The sequence below is a fragment of the Tetranychus urticae genome, chromosome 1, assembly GCF_039701765.1.
Source record: "Tetranychus urticae isolate SD_2017Ah chromosome 1, NJAU_TeUrti_SD_1.0, whole genome shotgun sequence".
Classification (NCBI taxonomy): domain Eukaryota; kingdom Metazoa; phylum Arthropoda; class Arachnida; order Trombidiformes; family Tetranychidae; genus Tetranychus; species Tetranychus urticae.
This window is the reverse complement of record NC_142958.1, coordinates 15,401,285-15,426,421: the sequence shown is the minus strand read 5'-3', so window position 1 is coordinate 15,426,421 and position 25,137 is coordinate 15,401,285. Positions and strand designations below refer to the sequence as shown.

At 30.0% G+C, this 25,137-nt stretch overlaps 1 protein-coding gene and 1 long non-coding RNA gene across 4 annotated transcripts in view; one reads left to right on the top strand and one right to left on the bottom strand.

Annotated features, from left to right (window-relative positions):
- Positions 1–895: 895 nt before the first annotated feature.
- On the bottom strand, positions 896–1,766 carry LOC107367656 (uncharacterized). Its single transcript, XR_001569948.3, has 3 exons — positions 1,638–1,766; positions 1,137–1,229; positions 896–1,035 (listed from the first exon to the last, which is right to left on the bottom strand). It is a non-coding gene; the product is annotated as an uncharacterized LOC107367656 (long non-coding RNA).
- Fhos (Formin homology 2 domain containing) overlaps positions 1,619–25,137 on the top strand; it is a 36,980-nt gene continuing 13,461 nt past the window's right edge. The window contains exons 1-7 of one of the 3 annotated variants that reach the window (XM_015935383.3): positions 1,619–1,869; positions 10,331–10,467; positions 10,534–10,592; positions 17,388–17,455; positions 18,532–18,637; positions 19,050–19,144; positions 24,838–24,949. In XM_015935383.3, coding sequence (XP_015790869.1) covers positions 1,837–1,869; positions 10,331–10,467; positions 10,534–10,592; positions 17,388–17,455; positions 18,532–18,637; positions 19,050–19,144; positions 24,838–24,949 — 610 coding nt within the window. In that variant the 5' untranslated portion in view covers positions 1,619–1,836. Of the gene's footprint in view, positions 1,870–4,704; positions 6,038–10,330; positions 10,468–10,533; positions 10,593–17,387; positions 17,456–17,990; positions 18,203–18,531; positions 18,638–19,049; positions 19,145–24,837; positions 24,950–25,137 lie in introns of those variants that run through there. The other 2 variants (XM_015935382.3, XM_089266043.1) reach the window with 2 other exon arrangements.

Below are 25,137 nucleotides of genomic sequence, written 5' to 3'. Positions count from 1 at the left end.
CGCCTTAAAGCAACTCTAACCTGAATCAATATAAAAGTTAAATAGTTTGATTTCATATACTAAATTTCACTTATTAACGTTTAGCCATCAATAATCAATATTTTATTGCCTAAAAATTGATTACTTTCTTTGATTAATATTTTCAGAGAAATGATCGCACTTAAATATTATAAATATTTCAACTGACGCATTAACTTCTTAAGTCATCAGTAAAATTAGAACACAATTTTCCTTCAAGAGTTACTCATGAAATCCTTATTTTCCCATTCAAATTGCTCGTAAAAGTTGAAAAAAACATTCATCTCGATGAAGCGTCAAATAAGGGAAAACTGAAGATTGTTTATTCACTTTCAACTCCACGATCATGCCATCAGTACCGTCATCATCACTTGTTCATCTTCAAATGATCGTCAAAGTTTTACCTTTAAACTATGGAAGCTCACGAAAACTTACCTTACATAATGCAATGTGAAGTGATATTGGATCAAGTTGATGACACAGTCACAAGATCACATCCAAAACAATTGCGTAAATTTGAGTCATAAAATTGACGTTAAATTATCAAATAAGTTTCAAAATAAACTGGAAACCTCAGAAAATCTTACCTAACCTTTGATAAAGATAAATTTGAGCCAATTTCATCAGTCAGAAAATTCATCCTCAAAATAAACAACCGACAATGCCTCCAAAAAAATCTATGCAATAAATAATAGAAAATGTAATTTTTAGAAATTTCTCATTGAAAAGACCGAAATTCATAGCGAAAAAAGCTCTTTGGATGCGTCTAAATGAGCAATCGATTGCAGCCCAGGCTAAGGGTAACGAAATATTCAAAACATTCTTTGGTGGACGATATTTGATTCTGTTGATGGGTCTCTTCTCAATATGTACTGGTCTCATTTATAATCTCATTCTCCGAGTCATTGAACATTTTCGAGTCTTCCTGGAAAGCTACAAAATCGGTCAAAACAAGGTTTACCTGTTAGTCGGTGCATTTTTCGATGCGAAATGCGTGTGTTTAATTCAATCCAAAGCCTAAAGAAAATGAGGAAAATAAAATATTCTTGAATGAAAGTTGTTTTCATGATAAAATTGAGAGAAAAACAAAAGTACAGAACATCAATTTCAAGACATACTTTATCCTTAATGCTGATTAATTGTGCGATTGAACACTTTAATTACTGAAGGCTAAACCTGATTGTTGGTCACAGAGAAACTTCCTCATAATTCTGAAAAAAAGAGAAAAAATATGATAAAAAATTTACGAGAAATGGTACCTTAAATTTTGCCTGTTTTATCGATCAACTGATTTGGAGTGTTTCCATTTTTTGAGACAAAATAATTGTATTCAACAAGTCTATTTGATTAAAGTTAAACTGTTGAAGCTTTCATTACAATATTGTAATTTGGATGTTGGCCAAGATTACGAGTGTATAATAGACTGGATATTGCAAGTTATCAACTTCCTCACTCCTAAAAATAAGATCACCAACATTTTCGCCATCTTCCTCCGCATCTTTCCTCTGATCAGATTTTCATTTTTTCTGCTTCCTTAACATTGCCAAAACATTTTGCTCTCGTCTCTCTGTAAAAATCTTTCAACTGCTTCGCCATCATCATAACAAGATTAGACTTACTGATGAAAACTGTGTCTTCAACTTGGATTATCCAATTTGCCTTACCTATTAAATAATAATAATAACAATAAATGCTCAATTAGTTTCATCGGACAACGGACAGTTCAACATTATTGGATAGTAAAATTGTTTTCATTTGTTATTGTATGTTAACCGGTATTTCAATTGATTAATCCTGCCAATTGGTTTTGTTAACTAAATGGGCAACAATTTTATCGAGGAAAAAATGAAGGTGAGTAAGATTTATTACTATTTTTCAATAAATAGCCAATCAGTTGATGATTATTGTTGAACCAATTGGTGATTTATCAATTCACTAAATGGGTTAATATAATATTTTACTAATAACAAGACAAGACAGTAAAGAGTAAAATGTAGAGTATAAAATATTGAGTACAGTTTAACAATAAGTCATTCAAATTACAGTATATGTTCAATATAATCATTGATCATATTAGTTAATTATTAATAACGATAAGGATGTATACAGCATTTAACAGGACAATTAACCGAAAGATGGATTTACATTACAAATTGTGAACCTAAAAAAATGGGAACACAATGAATGTAAAGACAAAATTAGATGGACATTTGAATTGATTGATTCAATATTGAATATTGAATCAAATTGTGAACACAATTTTGAGAGATTGTATTTTAGTCAATTGTTACAACAGATTTGATGGATAATTGAAAGTTGATGAAAATGATAATTAAAAGTGTTTTGTAAAGCAGGGAAGGGAAATGGCTGAATATGGAAGAAGCTTTAGTTAAATGAATTGAAATGATGAATCAATGCTGATTAACTTTCACTTGTTCAGATAACCGAAAATAAAACGAAGGCTTTAACATAAAACGTTATCACTATCAAGATTATCATACGATTATATATATTTTAACCTGTATTTCACGCTTTCATTATATTGGGTCAGTGTTTTGCCAGTTTTATCCAACCAAGGAAAGGTGAAAGATGATGATGATGATGATGAGATATACAAGGGAATGGATTGTGAAGATGAAGAGATGGTGATAATAATGATTAAGTTGAGAGTGAAAGAGAGGAAGAAAGGAAAGGAATGGAGAAGAAAAATGGCGATAAAAGAATGAAGAAGGAATGAAGATTGGTGGGTTACACGGTTATGTGGTTATATGGTTTTGTCTGGCTTCATCCTTTAGATTTACCTTTCATTATTATCATCAACGCTTCAAGAAGTTTTCAAGTTATTTTGTGATTCTACAGCTTCTTTAGACTGTGAAAAGGTTGTTTTCAGGGTTACCTTTGATCACCATCATCATCATCATCTACATCATTGGGATTTAAGATTAACATCAAACTTTTCTCTGATTCCAAAATCTTGAATCTTCTTCTTTCTTCTTCTTCTTCTTCTGGTTAGGAGTTGGACAAACACCAAACAGATGAATGATAAGTTATCATTAAAGGATAATGGTGATGATGAAAAAAAGAGACTTTCCTTAATTGCCAGGTCCAGTGTTATTACTTTCAACTGTTGACTTGCCAATGTACATGCAAGTTATCAATTGAAATTGTTCAGTCTCTTGTTATCATCCTCAGAAAGAGATAGACAGAGGGAGAGAGAGGAAGAGAGAAACAAGTTGAAACTGATTGACATTTTTTTTTCAGCCGTTGTTTAAGTTTGGGTTTGCCTTTATGTTGAAGGTGAAAGTTGTCTTGGTTATGGGTGACTGATGATGATGGTAATCATTGTAATCATCTTAACATAATTATTATTATTTATTAAATTAGAGTTTCTCCGTTTTGTCATTTTTTTACGTTGATTAACAACATTTTATCTAGTTGATGGTTTGGTATGAGAGATGATTCGAGTTTGAATGTTGAGAAAGTTGTATTTCATGTGTTGGACCCATTGGTAGAGTTGATAGTGGAAATGGATGAATGAGGATGATGATAATGATGAAAAAGAGTTTGGAATTGGGTTTGGATTGGAAATCTTTGAGTTTTTGGCTTCTCGTTTCACTGATTTTCTTGATTACATTTTAAGTTACATAATTGGTTAAGACGGTGATGACGAAGGTCTGATGGTAAAGGTGAGAATCATGATGAGCAGGATGGTGAAGAAGAAGAAGAAGAAGAAGATCAGAATGATGAGACTGAAGATGGTGAAAGAGAAAGTAAAGAGACCGTAGCTGATTTAAAGTCCATTCTTAAAGTTACCAAATTCAAGAATTGTTGATCAAAAAGGAGAAGCTTAATTAATTGATGAAGCAAACAACAAATATAGTTTGCTTGGTTGATTGTGAACAACAGCAACGATCAACACAGTAATCAACAATCAGGCAGCAACAACAATGGTACCAACAATAACAAAAAGATCAACAAATTTGGCAACAAATTGTGTGAGATTAAGCCAACTTGGAACTTGATTACTTGATTCTTAATCATCATCATCATCATCATCATCATCGTTTTCAGAATAAATCAAATCGTAACATGTTTATGCTATTATTGGTATGTAATAGAAAACAAGGAAAAATGAAGATAATGAAATTGATGAAAATGATGGTCACAATCAATAAAATATAAAAATACTTTGACTACACAAATTGATCACAATAAGAAGATGAAAGACAGTAACTAAACATATTTAAAAATGAAACGTAATTTGGCTGGGTAATTTGATTGAATCCAATTGATTTCAAGTCCTCTTAACAGCCTTTTGCCGTTTGAATAAATGATGGTGAAAGTGAATTATGAGAAATTGAAATACAGAAAATTGTGAACACAAAAAGAGAGAGAAAATTTAGAAGAAAAAAACTGATTTTCTGATCAAAAATTGATTTCGGGTTAAAGGCTGATTTGTGAGGTGAATGAAAAAAGAAGTGATTTTCAACAAAAATGAATATGAAAAATGTTATATAAAAAAAAGGGAATGAGAAAAAGATTGAAAGACTGATTAGGGTTGCCATAACAATGAGACTTGATGTCTCGACTGTGAACAATTAACCAATAGGTTAAAAGCAAATGTCTCTGACCCTAGCCGGTAACAGTAAGAAAAGGCAAAACCAGAAAACAAAAGTAAACTCTTTCTCATAACGTTAAGTTTAACCGATTTTGTAACTTGGCACTTTATTTTCATCTGTGAATTCATATCCATCATCTTATTTATCATCTTTCAATAAACTCACTCAACTCCTCTAATAACACCTGACTAAGGAGAGAGAGAGAGAGACAAATGGTGAGTCTAAACATCTGTCTTTCCTCGAAAAATGCCTTAAAAATGCCAATGTCTTATAAATGGTGACTGGTGACTTGGGGGTAACAACTCAGCCATTTTGGTTTCTAGCAGCCAACGAGATGATAAAGTTACCTAGTGGCTTCTATCTTTCAACTTGTTTCAACCATTTCTCTCTCTCTTTCACCTCTCTTCCTCTTGTCTTCCTCTTATCTTCCTCTCTTTCTTTTTCTTCCATTTCTCTCTTTCATTTTTTTTTCTCTTCTCATTTTAAAACTTCTATTTCTCTCTATCAAATCCAATCTCTAACCCAATACATATCTTCTTTCCTCTCTGACCAGTCTTTGCTCCTCTTAACCGGTTATTTGCTCTCCTCATTCTCTCCCCCATTCAACCTCCCTCTATCTGTTTATCTCTCTCTTTCTCTCATTCTGTCTCTCTCTTACTCTTGGCTCCTTTTCATCCAAAATTCTTGATACTAGTTTTGAAGGGTCAAATAGTTGTTGTAAGGGAAGAGAACAACTTGACTCATAGTTTGGTCCTTTTTTTATTATATTATAAATATATCTTGCATTTCTTACAAAGAAAAAAGGTGAAAACTCGTGTTTCCCATCAACAAAATACCTTTACACAAATCTCTATTATTGCCTTACTTTAGTCTTTCTAGTCTTTTACTCTTCCATGTTACATATTTTTGTTTACCTTTGTTTTTCCCATCATCAAATCCTTTAACTAAAAGACTATGTTTTACAACAAATTTACGGATATTTTGTTCTTCACTTGTGACACATTGAGCTGATTATTGTTATTGTGTGTTTTCCTTCTTTTTATTATTAACGCATTTCGGATTACAATCATTTGTGTGTTAACCTGATATTTGACAATTTAAGGTTATTAAATCTACTAATAATTTATCAACATACTTCATAATCATCATCATCTTAATCATCACCATCATTTTCATCAATCTTTATGCATGTTCCTTTGTAAGTGATGTTTAACGTTAAAATGGATAGGATGACACAAACATTGACTTGTAGGGTTCAATATCTAAACGATATTGATCCCTTTAGAGCCTCAACTAATTTCCCTGAGCCACCAAGACCTCCATTACACTCATTTAATGTAAATATACCATTAGTTAATCAAATTGCTGGAGTACACCGTCTTCTTCAAGCACCTCACAGAGTAAGTAATCAGTTAACAATTTCAATTAACCCCAAACAATCATTCCCTTTCCAGAGTAGCTAATCTAAAGTTGTTAGAGTAACAGACTTTTTAGAACCACTTAATCAAAGAGTTCTTAAGAATAACAATTTCAACCGATTAACGGAAAGATAGTTTGAATAATTTACACATCCCAATTGACAACAATCAATTCACCTTGATTATTATCCCATTATTTACCATTTAGTAAACCCAATGTCAGCCGTTTTTCTGGTTATTTTGTCATCTCTTCTAGAATCCTACTTTCCATAGTAATAGCGTTACGAGGAAACCAGCGATTGAAAATTACTCATTGATATTTGATTTATAATCTCGTCTTTTTGTTTGATCAAATTACAATTTAAATCAAAGTCAATTCAATTTACACGTTAGTCTGTTTCGCAGTGTGTTAATTGTAAACATTAATTTCTCTTTTCTCATTGTTGTTGATTCAGTTTGCTAACATTTTCACATGTAACTTTCAATTATTAACCATTGTGTTTCACACTTGCTTTTAGGTTCCTTTTTTTCGCAATGCAACAATCCTTATTATGTAACATCACAATTAAGAATAATTATTGTCTAAAACTGTCTCACTTTCAAGGTTAACACTGTACTAAATTCAACTAATCGATGTTTCAATTGATGTGTTTAAATGTTTAACACACCAAAACACGTTCACTTAGACAATGAAAAAAGCGCAACTGTAAATTGCTGCCGACAGAAACTTTCGCTTTCACATTTAACCATTCATAAAGTTGATTCAAATTAACCCATCATGTTGACGATCAACAGCAACATCAATTATTGCAACAATTATTTCTTGCTTTCATTCCAACCAGTCTGCAATCAATTGAACTTCACCATTTGATGCTCAAAAATTGAAACAATTTTTCTAACCTTTCATACTTTATGGTTAAAAATTCAAGGTAAATCTCAAATTCAGCCAAATGGAAGTCAAATTAACGCTTTCATTTTTTCTTATTGAAAACTAAATTGTTGGGCGAGACTAACCAATTTTTACCTTCTTTTAATCATCCAAATTTTCCATCAAATTACTGTTGGTTTAGTTTACAATCGGAATGTGTAATCAAAGTGGTTAACCAAAAATTAGTCAAAAAAATGATCAACTTAATAATATCAATGCATAAAGGCCAGAAAGCAAACACAAAAGTTGGGTTTGAACATTGAGTTGAAGGTCTAACCAGCAAAAAGTTGCCATTTCAATTTATCTTGATAATAGATGAGAGAGTTTGATTGAAAAGTGAAAGAGTTAAAATTAAATGGCCAAAATTTGAGCCAATTTCAGGAATGAAATACAATACTGAACATTTAACTGAAGAATGAGAAAGTTTCCCGAAAACAATGTTAACCCGAATTAATGTTTAAAACTGATAACTTTTTCCATATATTTAGCTACTTTATGTTTATTGTTAATGATGTTATCATTTTATATTATCATCGATATCGTCATCATCTGATGTCATTATTTATCAATGTATACATTCAAACATTTAATAAATGAACTTTTTGTTTCTATCAACTTTTCCAAGTATTGTTCAACTGGAAACCTTTTTTTCCTCCATCTCTTCATCGTCTTTCATGTGAAACATTTCAATTTGAATTTTTTGTTTTCCATATTTCATGGTCCCTTTCAATTTTCATCCTGAAAGTGTGTCTTTCAATGTTTTACTTTTTTTTGATTGTCTTTTGTTATCAATGAGTTTTCAGTTTTCTCAACTTTCCATCATTCAACAAATTTTCCCTTTTTCTTTGACTTCATTTCAATATTGAAACGTAATTTCATGATATTATACACCTCATTTTTTGTGATATATTTGCAAGTTACTTGATACAATCACGAATCAAGCTTTACCTTTTTATTAATGAAACTTATTGATTTATTTATCATCATTTGTATCATCGTTGCACAAGTTTCATTTCAGATAAACTTAGATGATGGTAACATGAAATGGAAGAATTTTCAGCTTGAAATTATTCAATTTTATCGTTAAATATGCCTTTCCATGCCCATTAAGATATTGACTTATTTCTGGTTTCAATTTGTCAACAGTTAAATTCAGGTTTTTTCAGACTAAAATTAGTTTCAACTTTGAATTCAACTTTTCATTTTCACATTCAAAGCTTTTTTGTTAATCATTTGACAGTCAATTGTTAGTTTAATTTTGGTTAACTTGATCGACTCAACTGTCAACAATTTAGTTGATCAACAGAGTCAATTGTAAACCATCAAAAACTGGTTACCTTGAACAATTATTTTCTCAAATCATAAGAAGCATTAAACGTTTAAACAAGAGCAATTTAAACTTATTAAAATAATCATTTTTGATACAATTATTTTTACCCTTTTTTCAACTTGCAACCATTTCTTGGTTAAACAATTTTGTTTCCTTATTCATCACCATTATAATCATGAAATCCGTCATTATCCAACATGATGATCATTTTAATCTGATGGTCATCATGATCAAAATGTGTGCTATCCACACATTTTTGTCCACTTTTCTGTCTGATTATAATCATTAGTGTGATTATTATTTACGCTAACAATGACCAGAATAAGCAAAACCCAAAAAGCCTTTTTATATATATTTGTAGTTAAAGTCAACCAAATGTTCACTTTAATTAACAAATATAAAACCTACCATTTAACTATGAAAATAGTAGTTAGACTTGTTAATTGTCAACTGTTAACTTGTTTAATCATTGAAACACCAGAAATTGTTTTAATTATTTCAACATTTAGATTAACTTAACTCTTGTGGTCATTGGGATGCATCAAGAGAGGTTAATAAATAATATCTTTAATCATATAAAAATACATTTATTTGAATAAACTCACGCAAGGAAATGAAAAGGTAAAAATAAGGTTCATAACTTTCAATCTCAACATTTAATCATGAAAAGAAACGAACAACAAAATTGTGTCTAAACAGATGGACCAAGTTAATGATAACTGAATACTTGAGAAACAGCAAGTTTTTGGTAAATTATTTGAACGGCAAAACTTCGGTAGCTTTATGTTGAACTTTACCGAATCTCACCTGTTGAGTTACATTGAATTTTTCATTGTATTTTCATTGAGTTTCTCATCTTGTTTTAATCATGTAATTCAGTCTCAATCAAGGACGCACCTTAATTTAGTCGATAATTACGTAGTTTTGCTGCCTTTTGCATTCCTTGTTGTTGCTGAACATTACGATAACGTTTACAGGTTTAAGCTTTTAAACAATTTTACCGTTTTAACAACTTTTGTTAAGTACCTTTGAAGGGCAAAATTCATTTTTTTTCATTTGTGATGAAAAATTATTCAATAAATGGTTACTTGAGATATGTTCAATTCAATCATCAATGACAATTATTTCAACAATTATTGTTATTATCGTTTTGTCTTGGGTGTGTAAATTGTTATCATTGTTGCCGGTATTGCCGGAGTTTCCTTTATTATTCCCATTTCAATATTATTCAATGGATGTCAACATTGAATAGTCTTTGTACTTGAATAGTGATGATTTTTCATCCATTTACAATCTTACATTTTTTACTCTTTGTCTCTTGTTCATGGTAATATAATCATGATTAAAAATGAATAAAAAAAATTGAAAGCGCTTATATCATGTTTTACTGTCATTTCCAATAGCCGGAAGTTTTAATCAATTTCACTTGCTTGTAACCAAATCCAATGAATCAATATCATGTTACTCAATTTTCTCAGCAATTTGAATTACACTTGAAACGTTTTTTTTCCTTCACGTTATTTACCGCCAATTAGATCTGATCATTGAGGTGAATCAAACAAAATTGTAAAACAAGACCAAGACTGTTAGCTATGTTAACTGATCATTTCACTGTTGATTCAATTGTTTTCTTGTGGATGGAAAACATGATGATTTTCATGAGACGGTGAAAAAAATGGATGAAAAAAAAGTTAATTGAATGCAATAACATTGAACAATTGTTTGCTTAAATAACTTGATTAACCTTGAATAAAAAAAGAGCAACAAATCACAGAATTGATGTTAAACTTCCGGTTAATTAGGATAAAGCAAAATTTAAAACTAATTACAAGAGTTATCCTGATTCCCTGAATCGTGATTAAACCCAATCAACTTTATGATTAATGGTTATGAGTAAAGCGCTCTCAGTAAATGAATTTGCAATGAAATTGAAAATTTAAATTTTTCCAATTGTCTTTTGTCACCTAAAATTGAATCTTTAAATTAACTTTTTTCTCAATTTTCTCATTTTTTTCAGCTTGATGATTGTTCCTTGCAATTGTATAAACATCAAGGAAATGATAATGCCATTGAATCTGATTGCTATGGACCTTATCTTGATCCTGAACTGACAATTAGTGAACAATCTGAAGACTTTGAAGGATTCAGAGACAAGTAAGTATTTCACCTTAAATCGTTTTATTAAATGTTAATCATTTTGTCTCTTGGATTATTTTGCAGTCGTAAAAATGCAATTATCCTTCGAACCCGATTATCTGTTCGAGTTCACTCAATTATCGGTAAGTTTTCCATTCGTTTACTTCTTACAATTGTTATCAATCAAAAAACTACAAATCGAGATGAGAGATTCAACGGATTATTTAATTGCAATTGAAATCTGTAAAGTCTAACATTGAATTAACAAGGAAGAAGCAAAGAAAAATTTCTGTTGAAACAAAATGAAAGTGAAGTTATTAGGTTACTTTTATCATTTATACCTTTTGCTATTCTCATTATCATCACTTAACCAGGTAACCTTCATCCTTGTGCCTCAATAATACCTGATACATCAGTAAATAATGGGTTATCTGTTGTGATTTAAAAGCTATTTTATAAACTTTCAAATACAAGTAAACTTATTCATTTGTAGGTTTTGAAACATTTTTATTCAGAAAATATCATTTTTCTTCATGAAAGTGATAGTCGATTGATAATATTTATTTATAACATTCATTAATAATCACTGTTTAGCCATCAATCCTTTCTTCCGTTATTGATACTTTTAGGTTATTTCAATCAGTTAACTTGAAAAAATCATGATTCAAGATGAACTACTAATGATAAGGTTAGAAGAGAAAAATTGAAGAGAAATTTTCTTATCCTGATTTTGTTTCTCAATGTTTTCCCGGTTAAATTGATTATTCAATTTTTTATAACCAGTTTTTTTGCCTTTAAAATTGGTCGATAAAAGGCCAAAGATCTAGTTGAATAACTTGTTGATACGAGTTGAAACTTGGGAAAAAATGCATCTCAAGATTAACCCAATTAAAGTGAAATTTCATCTTTAAAGGCAACTTTATTATTCCGCATCAACTTTTCACTGACTTATCATCTTAATTGATGTTCAATTCCATAATATACCGATCAATATTTAACCGTAAGCTATGAACCCAAATTGTCAATCAAACCTAATGTTTGTTTTTGTGTGTGTGTTTATAAGGTGAACTCAATTTAATTGTGATTTTAGTTTCATGCTTGTTGACACGTCATTAACATTGATAATAACTGGTAATGTTGATAATTCAATATTAAACGCAATATCAACAATAAATCATGATTATAACCTCTCAAGGCAAGAAAAAGGCAAAAATGGCAAAACAAAAGCCTAAAAATGTTTACGATAAAAAAGCCATCATTATCCGGATCTTTTTTTCTCACCTTGATTTGTATTGCAATTTAGGTTAAAATTGAGTGAAAAAGTCAAACATTAATTGTAATGAAAGCTGCAAAATTTTCAAATGTTACCTGAACATTTCCACCAAAATAAAACCTAAAAAAAGGTAAACATTTTTACCCATTAATTAGCCAACATCAAGCTAAACATTTCACTGTTTTCCCATTGAACTTGCTTTATGCAACTTTAAATGGAGATTTGGTTATTGGAAATGTTCATCGGTTAATTTGATTATTTTTGGATTGTTTCAACAATTTATCCGTTTTAAATGCAATTGTCTAACTATGTAACTTCATAGAGGTTCAATTTAAACTCAATTAAGCCCTTACCTTGCAAAGGCCAGTTAATAAAGTTACAACTATAATTAAGTTAACACGCAATTTAACATGTAAAAACACAACACAATATATAAAAATTATTATAAAGTAATCACATTTGTATGGAAACTGGAAAAGTCAATTTAAAAGGGCAACATTACCCGTTCATTGGAACTGATTGACTGTGTAAAAACGATGATGAGTCTATTATCATGAGATTATATTATTGATGGTGATTATCATTTGTGACGATGAAACTGGTTATTTCAATATTCAACTTGATATTAAGTTTCCCTTCTGGTTTAAAGGTAAAGAATCTCAACCTTTTTTTTCAGTATTAATGTATTGATGAGTTTCACATGTTATCTTGAACCAGGAATATTGATGAAATAATCATTGAATTATTGATTATGATTTCACTTGAAAGACTAAATGATGCAAATAAAACGAGAAACAAAAAAATAAAACCTTAAACCTTGAATGTAACTTAAGAAGACAATGTTGACCTGACTTTTCGGCTAATAAGATAATAACCCTGAAAATGAAGACTAATATTTGCTGAATCAAGAAAAGATGAATTGCTCTTTAAATAATGGTTAATTCTTGATAATCTGATAACAGATTTAGTTAATCACACAATTTTCGTTGAATAGGAAGAAAAAATGATGAATCTTGATATACGATACTCTGATCAATTGGTAATCAGGCAACATTAATCATTTGAGCTTAATTTTGATTCCTTCAGAATCTGGTTATTTCTTTATAAATGTTTAAAGCATGTTTAAAATGTAACTGTTATGGTAATCATGAACATTATTGTTGACCAGATGAACTCATCAGATTTATCGATAATCAAATGCAAATAATTGAGAGCAGCTTGAAACAAAAGGATAGCAATGAGAAAAGTTAACCTTAAAATTAAAACAATCATTAGTCTTTAATTATCTCATCATTTGGTAATTTGCAAATTAACATGAGGGTTGATAATGAAAATTGAATTTAAATGTTTTTTTTCTGATTGAAAAATGTTTAGTTTCAATTATTGATTCTTAAGGCGTTGGTTTATTGCATGTGAAATTAATGCCTCGAGTTGATGATGTTATTGAATTGTGATTTTGGGTTCATTTGAAATTCATTTGGCTTCATAACAGTTTCTGTTAATTTTTCATTTAATCATTTTACGTTAGTTGAAGTGGCTGTGAGTTTTGCCAAAAAACTACTGAATCAGTGAGTAACTCAGATGACGAACAACAGGAAGTTCTTGGTGAAAAATATGCAATTATTCAACAATAAGTTTCATCACAACTTAAAGATGAAATTCTTGCCAAAAATGATTAAGGAATAAGGAAATTGAGAGTGAATTTCAATTATCTGACTCATGGAATTTCACATTTTCTCGAAACATAATGATTCTCTGTCTAATTCAGTCGTAAGCAATCACAATGTATCGTCTTTAGCAGCTTAAACTCGGAAAGGATTAAAACACCAATTTTCAACATCAATGAACTTGCGAGAAAATTCAAGTCAAAGATGATTAAAACCAATATTTGAATCTCAAAAGTTCGGAATTCTTAAGCACTGATATCCAATTTAAGGTTAATTCAATTGTTGCTATCAAATGATCAGCCTTCGCATTGAACTTCACTTGTGTTGATAAAAGTAAATCTGAGCCATTGTTGATTGTTTTAGCATTTGAGGTTCTTTGAATGAAAATCTAATTTAATTGCTAATTTAGCATATTTATTGCCAATTAGCATATTCTTGTTATTTAAATTCATTTTTGTTCTTAACTTTTTATCTGTTGACAGATTTTTATTGTTGTACGTTTCATTACTGTACCTGATTAACTTTAGTAATTAACCGATTTCGCATTCTCTGTTGATCTAATTATTAAATAATACTGTTGATAATTAGTTATTAACAATATAACAGTTTAATGAAAACTGTGCCAACTTTGATTTGTTGGTTTATATCAGTCAACCTTTGACTTTACTATCTGCCAACTTGAGTTCAGAATTTTTCTCTCTCTCTTACTTTATTGTTGCATAGATTCTGAATCAGATTCATGTGCTGTTCAATTGTTGGATAATTATTATTGTGATGCAAAGTTGATCAAAGTTGATTGTGATTGCTCCAGTTGAACAGTAGAATGCAAAAAAATTGAGCACAAAATGGTCAATATGAATATCTATCAAGTTTACTCATTTTTACTTCATTTTTTTTCTTTTACTTTCTGAACAAATTTCACCTCCAACCATTGATGTTATCTGATTGATTTTGTTAATATGCTTTCAATTGTCGTTGATCTGAACGAACAATTGATGCTTTTTGTTCTCAATTAGTGATAAAGGCCGAACTGGCAAAGTCTGATGATGGGCAGTTTCGGTGGTTTTAATCAAAGCCGAACAACTGTACAAAATGTTAGTCTAAATTGATAGTTGATTTACGTATCAAATCGCGTAATTGTATTTCACTATCATTATCATTAGTTGACTACAATCAAGTTATTCCTATTTCCGTAATTTGTTAACTATTGTTTGGTGTTGTGTATGATTTTTATCAACTGAATGCAAGAAGAAGAAGAAGAAGAAGAAAGTACAAAATTGTTGAACAATTTGTGATAGGAAACAATACTAAGCGTGACTTGGCTTTTGAAATAAGATCAAGGATTGGAAATGCGAGTTGAAGCTGAAGGTGAAGAGGATGAATGTTCAAAAGTCACATGAAGCTTGAAAAAAAAGATGAACATGAGATATTAATGATGATAGGAAAAGATTAAACTTTTTTGACTTGTGATTAAAGCTTTGTAATGCAAAGCGTTTCAACATTGGTCAACAATGAGACTCTTGAAGGAAAAACCGCCCATTCCAAGCTGACCCTTAAAGAGAGTCTCATGCTGTCTTTGTTCATTTCTCATGATGACCTGAAACATCTTCTCTCTCTCTCTTTTTTCAGGGTAAAAGGGCGATTCCTCATTCAAATAGTGCATTGTGAATAATGTAAAGTTTGTTGTTGATGATGTTGATGATGATGCATATAAAAACTTTGACAATCAACTGAACAATGTTATTTCTCATATGATGATGGATCATTCAATTTTTGTGTCTAACTTGATTGCCAATCATGATGATTATCATGATAATCGTTTGTATCAAGTGAACATGAATATAATCAAATATAGCAAACAATGAAAGCAAACAAAGTTATCATCAAACTTAATCCGACCAATTTTGCCTTCTGATCCAGTTGATTTATCCTAATCCTTATTCATTTGTTCAATTTCAATGAAATAAGTTTCAAAATGAGCAAACAGTTTGTATCTAAAATTGCATTTGCAACATTCAAGTGAAGTTTGCAAAAAGAGGGAAAAAAATTGTTGACAATTTTCATCAATTCAAGTTTCAATGATGAGGCTGAAATTGTTACCTTTCAATGTTTACCAAGATTCACATCAAGTCATCAACAAAAGCATTTTGATGTGTCAGGTGAATCGGAAAGTCCAAGTTGATCAATAGTGTTGGTTAATGATATTTGATGATGGAAATGAATCAAGTAAACAATTCAACTTGAGATAACAGGGAATCATGCAAACACGCAACAGTACAAAGATATCAAACTGTCCATCAGGAAGGGTTAAAGAAGGTCCAAGGTGCCCGTTTGACTGGCAACTTGTTAACCTCGCCGTCAAAACCTTTTTTTACGGTCAAATTGTTTACCATGATGGTCATCATTATCATGGCTATTAAACCTCATCACTATCAAACTTTATCACTTTCAGCGTTTTCATCAACACAACTCATCAATTGTTGATATTTTTTTTGAACTTTGAAAAGAACTAAAAAAGGTAAAAAAATATTAATTCAACTTTTCAAATTCATTTGCATTTTCCTTGACTGGTTAATAACATTTTGATGATTGTCTGTTGCTGATACCGATGACGATAATAACACTTTGTTAATCATAAGACACTTTTGGACTATGAAAAGGTATAAAAATGTAATTGTTATTCAATGATGCCGAGTAAATGATCTCACCAAATCTCTTCCTCATCTTTATTATCATTAATATCATTTTTATTCATTTCAATCTTATTGCATCCAAATCTATTTGTGTAGGTTAATTTTGATAGGCAACTTTACTCACCTTTGATACCATTTTTGTTTTGTGTGTTTGAATTACGGAAATGCAACATTTGTAGATTTTGTTCTGTTGCCTGATAATTTATCTCATGTTAATGTGTCTGAATGTTGTGAGGGTGAAGATGAAGGTACAACCGGTACTTATTTGCACCAACCATCTTGATCGTCATTGGGATCAATTAAAGTTGATGAAGATGATATTATCTTATTAACGGTTAAACTAAACTTGTGATAGATGAAACAATATGAACAGAATAGAGCACGATTAAGATTAAAATCACGTTATTAATCTTTGGAATCTCAGAGAATCTTATTTTTTCTTCTTCTTCTTCATCTTCTTTTCTTCATCATTATCATCATCAACATCGCCATCATTATCTTAATCTTGTTGATGAAAATCTTGTGAAAGGAAGAGTGTGAAAAGTGGATGAAAATGAGAAGAAGAAGAAAAAAGGTGAATTCTGAAAAGGTTCTTTGTTTGGTGAAATTTTCTCATGAATTGAAAATATATATTTATATATTGATGATTAGGTTTGTCTTTTGTTTAATTATCGTTACTTGATTGTGTTTCTCATGTGTGTGTGTGTGGATATTAATCAAATAAGGAGAGCGCGTAAATGATTATGATAACATAATAATGAAAGGAATAGAAACACAAAAAGAAGTTTAACTTTTCACTGTTCATCTACTCAACTGATGAAAGGTAACATCAAACTTATTCAGATTGGAATGTCCCTAAGGCTGTTTACAACAATCATGGCGTTAACATGCAATAATTATAATACTATTATCATTACTATTATTATTATTATGTAGTTTGAGGTGCAACAGGTTACCATCAAGGCACATATCTACATACACATCATTTAATCTCGTTTTTATATCCAATGATTATCCCCAAAGAAATCAAACTGATTTTACATTTGATTTTTTTTGCAAATGATTACCTGTGAGGTGATATGATAATGAACCTTCATTTGTAGTTGCATCAATTTACATACTTGACAATTGTTGATCAATCCAATTGACCCCAACCAATTCGCTGACCCCTTGTTCAATTGCAATTAAATATTTCATCGACTCTTAATCTTTATTTGCACAGCCTGTTGTACAACAATTAAGTTAACAATTGATTTGACTTTTTGTTTTCTCTCTCTCTCAAAAAAATGTATTTACTTTTTACAGAAAGGTTGCTCAATTCATCGGGAGGAAGTTTAAGACGAGCTTTGTTTACACTTAAACAAATATTCCAGGTAAGCAAATCACCTTTTGCCAACTTGATCCAAAATTATCATCAACTATTGCAATTATTTATCAATATTTTACTTTTCATTCAATTGCAATATTTTCATTTGTAACATCTTTAATTGTTGTTGGTTTACAAAAATGCAAAACTCACATTTCAAGTAAATGAGTAAAGAAAAGCAAAAATTTTCAACTTTTCTTGTTCATCTTTCAAATGTAACCTTTTGCTGGTTACAATGCACAAAACAATGCAAAATGCAACTAATTAACAGTCCAATTTAGAGTTTACCTTTTTTTTCAATGTTAGTGTAAAAAATAGCAAAAAATTGAACGGTTATGCATCAAACAAAAGTTTAACCTAGAAACAGGTTAATTTACGAATCAAATTAAAAAAAGAGAAACAAAATAAAACAAATCTTCTTCCTCATCACTTTTCACTCTCTTCATCTTCATCACCATCACCTTCCTCCTCCTCTTCCTTCTCTCTCTCTCTATACCTCACTCTCTGTTCCTTACCTGTTAATCCTCATCTTGCTCTTAACCACATAGTTGTACTTATTTTGCCTGTTATCTGAAAATGAAACGTCATAATATTGAGTTGAGGCCAATTATATGATAACAATGGACTGGGAATGCTTAACCTGATAACATTTATGTATATATATTATGTTATATTATTTAATGGTTGTTACACGAATAAGCCCTTAAGCTATGAATCAAGGGCTGATTAACTGTGATCAACAAAACCCAAAGCTGTAAGTTAAATTAGGAAAAGATGAAAGAAGAAGAAGAAGAAGAAGAAGAAGAAAAAAATATTAATAATGATGTGAATAATTTTTAGGTTCAATGCTTACAATTGCTTAGGCTTTAGTAACCTTAAAAAGCAAATCAGTGCAGGCCAAGAGTGTTTATTATTCAAGGAATTAATGGTCAAAACTTATACACTTAGTGACCCAGAGTCCTAATCTTTTGCAAACTTTCAACTTGACCATTATTTGATTAAAACTAAACCAACCCTAATTTCAATTGTTACCCTTTTTTCTGTTATTGCTCCTTTGATTAACCCTTTTTTGCACCTTTGCAGGATGACAAAGATTTGGTTCATGCTTTTGTACAAAACGATGGTCTAGCTTGCCTGATTAAAGTTGGATCGGAAAATGATCAAAATTATCAAAATTATATTTTAAGAGGTAAGTCGATGGAAACAATTTTGTCATCTGTTAATTGGGTGACAAAAGTATTGACTCGAGTATCAACTAATTGTTGTATATTAATGGTTAATCAACCCAGAGAACAATAATTATCTTCAACTAATTGCAGTGTTAGTGGGCAAAATGACAGCAAACAAATAATTAAATGCTTAATAGTTATGATTAACCTTTATAATTATCAATCGCCTCTGTTGAACTCATCAAATTGCAACTTTTCAATCATTCAATTTGAATGCAATTGCAATTAATGAACAAAATTAATCCTTTTCATTTTACATTTTTTTTACAATCAATTTGATTATTCATTAAACAAAAAACTCTAATCAACTTTAACCGTGGGATTATCAACTAATGATCAACATTTAACCAACAACCAACAATCAACCAACAGCTTTAGGTCAAGTAATGTTATATGTTGACGGTATGAATGGTGTTATTGAACATAACGAAACAATTCAATGGCTTTATTCATTAATATCATCTCAAGTAAGTTTCAATCTTTATTATCAAAAATAAATCTTCTGAGAGAGCAAACTGAATATCGATTCAACAGCTTTTTTGAGGTAAATAATTGAGATTTTCATTGAAATTTGGAAAATTGTCTGAAGTTGAATCAAGAATCTTTTTTTTCTGGCTAACTCTGGTAAATGATCATCTTGACTCATCGTCATTCTCACCCATCCTAATTATCCTCATCAGTTGCATTTTGTTTTAAGAACAATTAAGTTTCTTCTTTCTGTAACTCATGTTGAACCTTTTTTTTCTTGCTTAACTAGTCCATTCTCTTGACCACTGGGCAAACCGTGCCAATTTCAACAGCTAATTTTCATTCAATTTACCAATAAATTTAATTACATTCATTTCATGATTTCAAATGGGTTCCTTTATTGTTTATGATAATTTGAAAGAAACTACTAAAAGGTAAACCTGGAAAAGCAAAACTGTTAACTCTCATCATCGCTTCATCCTCTTCTCATCTTACCCTGATTCCTTCACCCTTTCATCATTATCATCGACATGATCATCATCTTGATCCTTTTGTCTTGCCCTTCCAGGTTTACAATAATCATCTTAAACATTTCTTTACTTTCTCGTTAAAAGCAATTTTAAGTTGAAGTAAAGATGAAAAAATTTTATGTTTTTTTAAACATTTAATCCCAGCTATAATAATAATTCTGTAATAATGAATATAATATACCTTGGGTGTTTACCTTGAATCACCTTTGTAGTCCAAAGTCAATTGACCATCTCAAGCCGCTTTATGAGCACCTTGCCAATAACACAGTCACTAACTTGCAACAAAACCCAAATAAAACGTTTAGCATTATAATCAAATAAAAGGTTTTTTTCACTCTTCAATGGAAGAGGAAGAAAGACAAATGATGATGATGAAGAAAATAAAAAATGTGATTTTCAGCTTAAAGATGATGAGATGGAAGAATGCCTTTGAATGGTCAAATTTTCGTGCATTTCTTTAATATGCGAATTCTGTAATAGCCTTTTCTGGTTACCTCAACAATTTCATGTCTACTTTTTATATCCATATAATAATGTTTCCATTGAAAGTTGAAAATAATAGGAATTGTGTCCAGTTGATTACTTTCCCAAAGAAACAATATTCACCTCAATTATTATAAATATATATCCTGAATGTATTATATCACCTTAATGATAAGATGAGAAAAAGTATCAAAAATTGCATTTACCTTTGCTCTTAACCTTATTATCTTCACCAAACATTGAAATGCAATTTACTTTTCTTTACCTTTTTTTTGATAATTTATCAGTATTTACTTTAACCTTGCTTTTAACCTTCAACCTTTGAGTTTCTTTGAAATGATCAACATTTGACTCTCACAATTTGTTCAATGTTTACAATTCAATTGTAAACTAATGATTTACTTGCACACTTTTTGGCTGCTCATCAAAAATTCAACCCATGATTGGAATTTATTATCATCCAAATTGGTTGAAAATTTGTTTATCAGTTTATTTTTGCCTAACAGCAAGTTAAATAATTTGACATTAAAGTGTTAACATCAACTTGACTATTATTAGGATTTCAATGCGTAACCCATTTCATTGCGTTTTGTGATTTCATTTTTCATCTCCAGCAAAACTAGTTAATCCTTTTTATTCAAATTTCATTTCAAGATTCACCTGAGAAAATGTAGATTCAACTTTCTCTTGCTTTTCCGTGTTAGTTATTCAGTTGCAGAATTTTGAAAATTGAAAGTTGCAATGGTCAATACTGATGTGAAAAGTGAATCTTTCTAGAAAATCTCAAGTAAATTATTCCATCAAGTCAGTAAATCAAACTCTAATTTTAATTGCTTCAGAAAATTCTGAAAAAAATCAATCTTCGACTATTGAACTGATTTAGCTAAAATAAATATCTTGAAATTTTCTCAAATAATGAGGTTCAATGTTAATCACAACTGATAAAACTGAAGCAGCTTAAAGTAAATAATCAATGTCTTTAAACTGAGTTTCACACAATTATCTTTATTACATGATGTTTTCAATGTTTAAACGAGATAAAATCATGAACAGAATAATGATGGAAATTTAAATTCTAGATTGATTCGATTTCTCAGCGTAATGTGTTGAAATTTTCATCAATTTGATAGTTAACCATAGATTATCAGTTTTCATCAAGACGCGATTTTCTAGGAAACATATCGATACGGATTATGCATTGAAAAATGTTCATCTGAGAGTCAAATGAAAAATGTTAATATAAATTGATTCACTGTTTTCATGATTAAACTTTATATTACATGATATAAATCTTACCTGGAATAGCAGATTAACAGATTAACAAAACACTGTCATTAATGTTAGTACCGTTTGGTACAAAGCATAAATAAAAGTGTCAAAGTAAATCAACATTTTTTACCTTTAGCTTCACGCAACTTGAAACTTTTATTTACTCATTAGTAAGACTTGGGATTGTAGCTTCATTTCAATACTTAATTGACCAAATAATTTGACTCTTTTCCTCTTTCCCTTTGGACAGAAACTAATGAAAAAAGAAGAAAAAAAAGTTCCTAAAAAATCAGAAAATGGAAAAAAATTATTTTCCAAAATGAGTTTACCATTGAAAATGTTGATTGAAATTGCAGGCCAAAGTAATTGATTAATCTGTGAATTATCATGTTTCGATAGAGATTGTTTTATCGATGCAATTGAGAAGATGAATGAACAGGTGAAATTATCGGCCAATGTTGATGGTTAAATACATTGGTCAACCCAATTGACTTTTCAATTAACCGTCAAAAGATGAAAATTGAAAGATGACGGAGGCAAAATAATGGGATGAGATTGATGGTGATGAAGCTGATGATTGAATTGATGAAGATGAAAAGGAAACAACTTGATGGACAGAGAATTGAATTAAAAGAGTTTGAAAAGAGTTGAACTTTTTCCTGATTAACAAAAAAAAACTCATCGCCATCAAAAGTTGAACTTCATTGGTATTTTCAATTCAAACCTTTTCATTATTACTGTTAATGACAATCAATACAAACACCTTTTTTGGTGCAATCAATGTTTAAAGATGGCAACAGAAAGTAAAAGCATTTCTTACGTCAGTTTTTTTCTTCTTCTCGTCATTTCTGGTATTTCATTGAATGGCCAGTAATGATGAATTGAACCATTGTAATTAGCCAATTGACTGTTTCAATTAAATCACTTTCCCGAGTCGTTTAATTATCACAATTGTCTAGTGCAACTGTTATCAATCATGACTCTTGTTTAACTTTACTGGACTGTTAAAGGTCAACAATCCCTTGACCATCACAGTCTCCTGTATTTGTGTTATCATTCACACCATTATCAAAGTAAATAAGATAACCTTAGATAACCTTACAGCTATACAAAGCTTAATATTATGTCTTGATCAACAATTGAATTCAACATTACATTGGTAAATTGTTGTAACACGTTTTCAACTTTTATTCACATAATTTACTAATCATTTAGCAGACTCTCCATCAGGTAATATTGAAAAATCATGAGAAACGATTGATTCCACATTTTTTTTTGTACAATTGTCAGCTTTAACATTGTTCATGGAAAATTGTTTCCAATTGAAATTATCCAAACTCGAGACTTTTTTAGTTTCATTTTTGTCTCCACAATCGTCATGAAAGCCTGAGTTTAAATTGATTTATTTTTAATCATTTTTATATTTAAACCATTTCCCTTCTAATTCCAAGACAATCAACATATAATTTGATAAACCACTTGAAGCTTTTAATCAAAAGGCGATCATTAATAAATCATTTACTTGCTTAAGAGGATTACACACTTTTGACTGACACTTTTCAAAGTGTCTTATTTGATTAACTTAATTAACAATAGATTTTCATTTCAGTTTATTGATTGATTAAGCAAAGGGTTGCAAAATGAATACTCAATGAGAGTCAATTTGATACTCTTTGCTATTCATCATTTGATATCAAAAAGTAGATTCAAGGGATTCATTATTAAACTCAACTTTCTATTAATCTAATTATTGGATGCTCAGGCTAATGAAATGGTTTCATGAATTAATATTGACTAAATTAATGATGATGGACGCTTACAAATGATCAAGTTAATTGTTGAACATTACTTACGTTAACCCAAATCAGTGAGTTTCACATTTTTTTGCCTTCAATTGAAATTGTCTTTAAGGGCAATAAAGTCCAGTGATACAAATGGTTTGCAATTAACATTTCAATTGATAATTACTTTGCTCTGTTTGTAAAGTAAATCACAATTTGATTGCGCCAATTTAATGGTATTTAAAGAGCAACTTTTTAACCAAATTTGATTCAACAATTTTTTTACATGAAGAAGATGAAATAACAATGAATTTGTATTAATAGTTACTAATGGACTTAAATTGATGTATAGCTATTGTGTTAGTGGCTTTAAATTGTTAAACCTAAATCCAATTGCTTTTGTTTTTACATCTTTTATCATCTTGATTAATGCTTATTATTGATTCAGTTTTTACCAGAACAATTAGATTGCCTTTTTCCTTCCTTAATCCGTTTAGATGATTATATTTGTTAGTTTCAACTATCATCATTATGTTTGCATTGTTGGGTATTTCATATCAATGTAAATGGAACCCTGTTATTAGCACAATTGCAAGTGTCAATTGGCTTAAGCTGAAAGTCTTGATGAAACCATATGATTTAAATCAATCATGATTATTGCATTTAAATCAATCGGGAAAAGCCAGTTAAGGATTTCAATGAGAAAGCTTTCAGTTGATTAAACCAAACAATCATTTTAAAATGGTATTAACAGTAAACCCAACTGCTTCTGTAAATTTATCCAATTGATAAGTAAACAAGTGAATTGACATGAAAATTTTAAATTTAGAAGCAAATTTTCCAACAGATTTAACTTGATTAGTTGAAACAATTTTTCCCAAGTTGTTTACCCAGTTTTGTCCTGGTAAACAATTGTAAATGTTTAATTGTTAAAGGAAATGAATCAAGAAAATTCACAATATTTTGGTGAAATTATCAATCACTTGTTGTACCAATGATCTTGTTAATTTATTTTCTAGTTATTTATCTTGATAATATCTTTCATCTAACACTTAGTTGATAAATTTGGTCAAAGTGGACTGAAAATGGCCTTTAACACGGGCGTCGTTCAAGGTTTACCAGGCCATTAGTCTATGGTTATGTTGACTGTTAAACTTTATTTCAATGTTAAACTTAAAAATGTAATAACATAGATGATGATGATGTGAGGGCCTTTGGGCAACAACAATAATAACATTTACCTTTTCACATGGTTGACTGAAGTTAATAAACAATATATATTGTTGTGAAGGTGATTCAGTCAATCGATGTTAAACGAACCATTTGTTGATAAGATTATATCTTAAGATGAAATAATGTGTTTTTTTACCTGTGCATGTAACCCATAATTACCTAATTGTTAATAAGTAAAGTTGGGTAAAAATGTTCAAACACTCAAAAATGGTTTGCTTTATAAACTAGGAAAAAATAAAACAAGAGATTAAATTGATTACATTAAGGAAATGTGCAATTACATTGAACATTAAAACACAATTTTTTTCTTGGTTTCGCTGAAAATTCGTTATTTGTTTGCTCTCTCTCTTTGCTTATTAATTGCAATTTACTAATTGTTGTACTTTCTCTCCACAGTATCGACTTGTTGTGAAAACTGCGCTCAAATTGTTATTGGTTTTTGTTGAATATCAAGATTCCAATTGTCTTCTTCTTCTTGAAGCTGTAAATATTGTTGATTCTGAACGAGGTAATGTTTAATTTTAAATACAGCAATCATTTCCTCGCAATCAGATTTACTATCAAGTGTTCATTAATGAGAATCAGTGATGAAAAAATTTAAAGGTTTATATTGATAGGCTTTTTCTGGTGCTTTTCATTTTTGTACCTTAAATCAATTATAAATATAATTTAAAGGTCATTATGTTAATATTTCAG